This window comes from Pygoscelis adeliae, unplaced genomic scaffold (genome assembly GCF_000699105.1).
Source record: "Pygoscelis adeliae isolate BGI_AS28 unplaced genomic scaffold, ASM69910v1 Scaffold298, whole genome shotgun sequence".
In the NCBI taxonomy this organism is placed as follows: domain Eukaryota; kingdom Metazoa; phylum Chordata; class Aves; order Sphenisciformes; family Spheniscidae; genus Pygoscelis; species Pygoscelis adeliae.
In genome coordinates, this window is record NW_008825303.1 from 1,958,058 (window position 1) to 1,965,207 (window position 7,150).

Here is a 7,150-nt window from a genome sequence, read left to right on the forward strand (position 1 = left end):
AGCGCGGCGCCGGGCGCCGACGGGCTTCCAGGGTTCGGGCGGGAGCCGCCTCCCGGCAGGGAGGTTGTTGGCACTACTTGCAAAAGCGCCATCGCGTCGTTTCCCCGCGCGTAGCTTGGTCTGGGTCATTGCGGAGGGAGTCGGTGCGGAGACTGCGCGCGCGTTCCGTTCGCTTCCCGCAGAGGGTTCTTGTCGGAGCTGAGGGTAACGCGCCCGCTGCTTTCCCACAGGCGAAATGGCGCTTCCAGGAAAGAGCCGCGTGGGACCTCGTGTAATGGCCACTGCCGTGATTATGGCAGGGGGGGGCCGCGGCGCTCGCTCTCGCGGGCGCGCAGAAACCGGTGAAGCACAGAGACGGAGTCTTCAGTACGATCGCAGTTCTCTGTTCGAAAAACCTGCTCATTTTTCCCTCGAACAGATTCATACGTGACACGGGGGTTTTCAGGTAATAAATGGAATCTAGAAGTCCCATCTACTTTCACGTTAGATGCTGACTAAATTGTCACTCATACGTCGTTTCATACTAAATGACACATTGCGTGAAGTTGTACCCATGGGCATAGTCTTTTGCAGTTTCCCACCCCAGTCAAAAACAAAGATGCAGAAGAATTTGTTAGTTGTCATTTTATGTGTTTAAACTGATTTAGAGAACCTATGAGAAAAATATTGCAGATAATGGGACTGAAAAAAACATTTTTCATTACTTTTTCTAGTAAGAGATTGAGTGTTTTTTTCCCTAAGTCAATAAAAATAATCACAAATATAATCTGTAAAGACTCTTGGAGTTAATTTAATCGAGCCCTGAACATTTAAAAGTGTAATTCACTAGAAGTCCAGTAAGTGGCACGAATAGACCTTACGAAAATTGCTTAGTATGAAAAGTCTTCCAAAACAACAGGCAGCGTGTTGAGCCACATCCTTTTTGAAGAGAGAACTGATGCATTTAGCAAAAATTATTTTAAAATTTTGCTATGAGCAGAAGTGAAGTTGTAGGTTTTATAGAGGCATATCTTTCTGACAACAATATTCTCAAAGCTGGGTTGGCCGCTCCAGTGCTGACACTGTACACAACTTTCAAAATACTTTCTTCTCACCCCAAAACCCTACGTTATTCTGCAAGGATAGACCCATGTGTTGTAGTGCTCTGAGCTATTATATTGGTTTTCCTCTTTTTGCCGTCACAGCCGTTGTCTTGTAACATTGTAATGCTATGTTAGCATTTTTTCCTTCTGCGCTGGAGTGGTGATGACACACAGATAGAGGTATTTTGGAAGCATTTCTTGTTATATCATGGGGAATTTACTATGAAAGGCTCTGACTCATACTTTCCTTCGCATGCCGTCCTGTGAAGCTAGGAACATAAACCAGTTATCAGTGCAGAGTCAGTTCTTGAGTCCTAGCTGTTCCTACTACCTTTCAGCCTTTTTCAAATGTATGTTATTTATCTGCTAGCAGAAAGGAGAGAATCTATTAAGCCTGTTGATTCAGAATCTGAAGGAGAATTCTGTTTTTCTTTGTTTAAGAAAATACCTTCACAACGTATAAAGCGCCACCAAGAGAAAAACAGAACTTCTAAAGTGCCGCCCTCCTTCACCTCTTCCTCCTGGCTTTTCCTTCTTAAATGTCTTTCCTGCAAGGAGCCTCTGGTGCTTGAGGAAGACTTTAGAGACAGTTTACATTAAAAATTGGTTTCTATGGAAGGAGGGGCACACAGGATGATCTGAAAACAGGATGTGTTTTGGACACATTCCTCTGTCTGGTTCTCTATTTTGGTTCTACTTAGAGATTCATTTCCTTTTCATAACTGCTTGTAGTTCAGTGACCTGCTGAATGAGTCAATTCTAATGCGTTACCTTCAATCTTATGATTGAAGTTTTTTTTTAAGTATACTCTTTAGAAAACAGAAACACAGCACTGAGTTTAACTTGCAAGTTAATGAGGAGAGAAATGCAGCCTGTACCACAGTGGCGTGGCCTACAGAGACAGAGATAGATTCAGGTCTAAGAAGAATGACTTCCCCTTTCCAGCCTTCTCACAGCAAGCAAAGACTTTGATCTCATTTTAGAGAAAAGAACAAGAAACATTATCGGTCTGCTAGAATGACAACAGAAAATTTCCAAAAGCTGATCTGGAGATGTTTAAAAACAACATGATGATAGTTGAGGTTTTTTCCTGCGTTGCGAGTGGCAGGCTCTTGCCATTTAAAAGCTGAATGTGTGTCTCCGATGACATGCGTTGTGGTGGTCTCCGCTGGGCTGGTACAGCCAGCAACCCTCCCTGTGACGAGGGAGGTAATGGCAGAGCACCGGCTGACACCCAGTGCTACGCTGTTCTGCTCGTTTGTGGCCGCCTGCAGCCGAGTTTGGGTGGGTCCTTAGGATTTGCTATCTGACCTTGCGAGAATACAGGCTTTTGGGGGGGTTTACTACAAAACCTCGTTTAAACTGACTGTCGTCACTGAAGAAGTGAGCATTGACTGATTTAAAAAAAACAAATTCACCCTAATAATGCTTATAGTGGTTTGTCTAGAATACTGAAATGTGGATGGGTGTCTCTGTAGTACTACCATTAAGACCATTTAGATTTCCATGCGCTAACCAGCTCTAAGCTGCACTCACTTCACTTCAAGTGGTATGTTTGATCTGGAACAGCCTGCCTGTGGTTTTGCCAGTACTGCAGAATTAAGTATTATAATTTTAATTGATTATAAATTAATGGTGTAAACCATGGCATGTAGTCATTTGGTTTATGTGCTTATGCTGAGATAGTATAGATTAGCACTGGTACTTGAAGAAGTCCTCTTTTAGCACTACCATAATAGCAAACCTTGAAATGAATAGAACTTACAGGTAAGAGTCTTACAGTGCTTTTCCTTTCTGGAATTGAACTGTACAAACTTTAGGTAATTTTTTTCCAATAATGACTTGATTTAACCTCTTGTACATAAAGTTCTGCAGCATATACATATGGAAAATCCATACATTTAGATCACAAGAGTAAAGGAGAGTACTGTTCTTTGTAAAGACCAAAAAAATTAAACCTATGCATTGATCTTCTTAAAACTAGGACTTGAAAGCAGGACATATCGACATATCAAATGCAGTAAGACAAAGTGTAGAATGAGCACAGAAGTATCTGCCTGCAGTGAAAGACATATTTACTGGAACTGGGGAATAAGTGACATTTTTTTAAAGGAGTGTCACATGATGGTCATCAAACAGTAATAAATTGCAGAGGCACCTGCCAAAACCAGAGTTGTTAAAGATATACATCAAAAATATTATCATATTAGCTAGCAGAGTCCAAAAGCTGAGGAGCGAAGTTCATGTTAATGATTTGCAGTTAGGTGGCATTCGGGGGAAGACTGCCTCATAAGATTATCTTTTGTAGGACTTGGACCTGTGGATTCCTGTTAGTGCCAAAATAACAGGATCCTGGTTCTACCAACATGTTTTAAACTCTATTGTTTTTTTGAAACCCTGTACTTAAACAATTGAGATGTAGAATTTCCTACAATTTCATATGCGTTGAACAGAAGAGCTTGATTAAAGACAGATTTTCACACAGTTCTTTTTTTTACTTAACCTGAGGGGGGGGGGGAAGGATTTTTGAAAGCTAGAAGTAACGATGTCTATCATTTGAGAAAGTAAAAATGAAAGTGGCAATGAAGTAGCAATGTAATCTGTTTTCTTCTTTAAAATGTAGGTGTTGGTAAACTAGTCACAAGTATTTCCTGGGTTTTTTAATGTGTATGTAAAATTGTTGAATTTATTGCACATGAATAGAGGGAGTAATTGCATTTTGCTATTCATATTAGTGCCTTTCTTAAACTGAGTGCTTTAACAGATGCACTTTACATACATCTCAGTGACTAATGGAATTCTGCTGTATCTTGGTTGAGACTCAACATCTGTTTATTGGATGAGCTTCAACTGTGGTATTCAGGCAAACTGTTAGGGCAGTCATTTAGGGGTTCTAAAGGGTTTTAAAATTCTGCTTTTTTGAAATGTACCAAGCAGCCTCACACTGTTACGGTGCTATCTGCTTTTATATAGTGACAAAAGACAAACCATGGTATCAACCATTTTCTATTTCCTTACATGTTCAGTGTTCCCCTCAGTGGTTCTCCCATGTCAGAAAAAAAATGAAATCTTTAATTGTAGTTGATCTATTTGACTGTGATGCAATATAAAACAAATGTTGCCTTTTCCAATTTAGTGCAATAACAAAGACTGGGCTTCAGAGTATTTTCATGGAACAGGTACTGTAGCGGCTTGGTTATTGAGCCTTAACAAACAGCTTTGATAGTACTCCGCAAAGTTTTACTAACATATTGCAAAGTATACAATTGTACAATTAAGTTTTTCCATATTGTAGAAAATCAAAAAATGTAACTCAATTTTTATACCTTATTTTTAAAGTTCATGATTAAGTAAACATCTGTCCCTTGAATCTGGCAAACTGGCACTTTTCCAAATCAGAACAGAATGCAATATTACAAAGCACCAGTGTAATTAAAGAGGGAAGTAATTTGCATTATTTTTCTATAAAACTACTCTTGAGTAACAGATGGCGATCGCAAACATATTGCTCCAGAGACATATGGAAGCCTATTTGTTCCATAAAACTCAAGAGTGAATATTAACCCCAAAATGACTCTCTTCGATGCTAAAGTACGATCGTGTAATCTTCAGTATGGCCGTAATTACAGTACATAGCAACTCATGTCTCTGAAAATACAGATACAGGGAAATGTTTCAGAGATTAGTTTTTCATTTGCAGTTTCCTATAATCTGATTATTCATGCTAGTCTGCAATAATTAACCGATTTGGTTTGACTGCTTCAGTGCCAGGTTGCCATTATCATTTATAAACTTATATCTTGTAGTAAGTATTGCAACAACCCATCTTAACATCCAAACAGCCCAACTGCTAATTATACAGTACAAAAATGAACCAAGCAGCCATGTTTCCAAATTCCACCCTGAACTGTGCAGAGGTCTCCAAGCGTGTGAAAAAAAAAATTAACCAACAATTCCCCCCATCCTTGTTTCGCTGCCTTCGTTCTGCTCTATCAGATGATACCCTGGTCTTCCAGAGGTCTCAGTCGAACAAACAATGAATTTTTTGCTTGAAGCACTACACAGCATCTATGATATAAAATTAGATTTTGATACAATTACCTGGAAGTTAGATTAGCATTCATGACAACTCTTACGGAATTCACCTTGTACAGAGATTTACATCAGATCTGTTATTGGATTTTTGATGGTTTGTTATGACAAACATATATTGGCCAGGAACACCACCAAACTGAGACCCTTAACAAGGAAGATTTGGAATAATTAATAACTTGGAGCAGAATAGCTTTTGTTTTCAAGGTTTACAATGGCTGAAGGTACTTGTTTGGAGTGATTCCTCAGAATAGTTTGCACAAATACAGCAGTAGCCAGGCGTTAGACTAGTTTAGCCCTATTTCACCCCATCAAATTGTAGGTTAATGTCATGGAGTGATTTTCTGTGCGCTTGGAATATGGAGGCTAACCATGTATGACAGAGTTTAATATTCAAAACTAATTTTGTTTGATTCTGTATAGAACTCAGCATATGTATTTGCCAAATTAACACCAAAAAAAAGCGAGGAAGAACCTTTTACAGTTGTAGGCTGTAGGTAGGTCTGGCTGCAGATGGGAGACACGAGCAGGTACCTCTGCACTGCTGTTAGGCAGTTGAATCACATTTGCACCCCCCGAGCCCACCTAGAAGGTGCTTGAAACGCTCACGGCTAAGGAGGAATGGCAGGGGCCCTCAGGGCCTCCGAACGCTGCACCTCGCTCCTGCCTTACTCCAGGCAGCTGTTGAGCACGATGCCCCGCCGGGTGACCGGGTGGTCCGCGGGTGCCAAAGGGCCGTTCCTGCACGGAGGTGAGGGGAAGCCTGGAGGGAGCTGAAGAGGAAGCTGGTGGCTCAGGCCTTGCAGGGTGACAATCCCTTAATGAATGTTTTGGAGAAAACGGCTCTTTTTCCTTTGTTGTCCTAAGAGGGAAGTGAGAGCTGTTGTAGTGATTTAGCGTGTTAGATTTCTGTTTATAGCTTGTCTAAAGGCTGCAATTTTTAAATTAAATTAAAGCAATAGCTCTTCGCTGTCATTTTGAAGTGTTTCAGTAATGCTATTTATTTTTATAGTGCCTTGTGACATCCTGTGAGGAACACAGCATAATGAATACATAATAAGGCTGCCTCACACCAAGAGATAATTATCTGTGGAAAAAGATGGGGAAAAGTGTTTAGTGAAGTGCTCTAGAATAGCCACGTTGTTCTAGAATACCCACGTTCTTAGTGCTACTTGAGACTGTGTAAAAATAATTCTTCTGTTGTGTGAACAAGTTTTTTCCTTACTTGACACTCCCAAAGCAACACGTAAACGTTTGAGGCCATATACGCACTCACATTTCACCTGTGCTTATTGGTGATGTCAGTATTATGCCATTATTTGTGTCACTTGAGCAGATAAATACATGACTCTATTTACAAATCTAGGTAGTTTCCAAAGAGAACTTAGCCCAGTCCCTTGTAGAATGAGGCCACCCGATTGCTCAGTGGTAGCAATCCTCCAAGTGTCATTCAGGATGCGTGTCCTACGCATCTTCAGTAGCCAGGCGTTAGACTAGCTGCCTTGGAGACGGAGGAAATTAAACAGCTGTCCACCTTGCCTGGTCTCTCGGAGGACCCTTCTGTTGTGGGGTTGCTGAAGGTCGAAGACCAACAAGTGCCAATCGCTACCACCACGGTGCATCGGCGGCAATATCGCACCAACCGAGACTCCTTGATTCCCCTTCATGAGCTAATTCGTCGACTGGAGAGCCAAGGAGTGATCAGCAAGACTCGTTCACCCTTTAACAGTCCCATATGGCCAGTAGAGAACTCGTGCACCTACTGCCATCTCAGCACCAAGAACGCAAGGTCTCGGACCGAACGGCTTGAGCGTTAACTCACTTGGCCTCGGTGCGCGTAGCGTTTTAAAACTCAAAGACTGCATCTACGTTCACATGGAAACACACAGGGAAGCGTCTGGCAGAGCGCCTGGCTCGGTGGGGCCACGCGTGGCCTGCAGGCTCCTCCGGCACCGCCGGGAAGGGGAAGGCAGACG

The 7,150-nt window shown here is 41.7% G+C and overlaps 1 protein-coding gene across 1 annotated transcript in view; it reads right to left on the reverse strand.

The window, feature by feature from the left end:
- RPS27L (ribosomal protein S27-like) overlaps positions 1–92 on the reverse strand; it is a 5,593-nt gene extending 5,501 nt beyond the window's left edge. Inside the window, exon 1 of the mRNA XM_009330099.1 lies at positions 78–92. Coding sequence (XP_009328374.1) covers positions 78–92 — 15 coding nt within the window. The remainder of the gene's footprint in view (positions 1–77) is intronic.
- Positions 93–7,150: the final 7,058 nt, after the last annotated feature.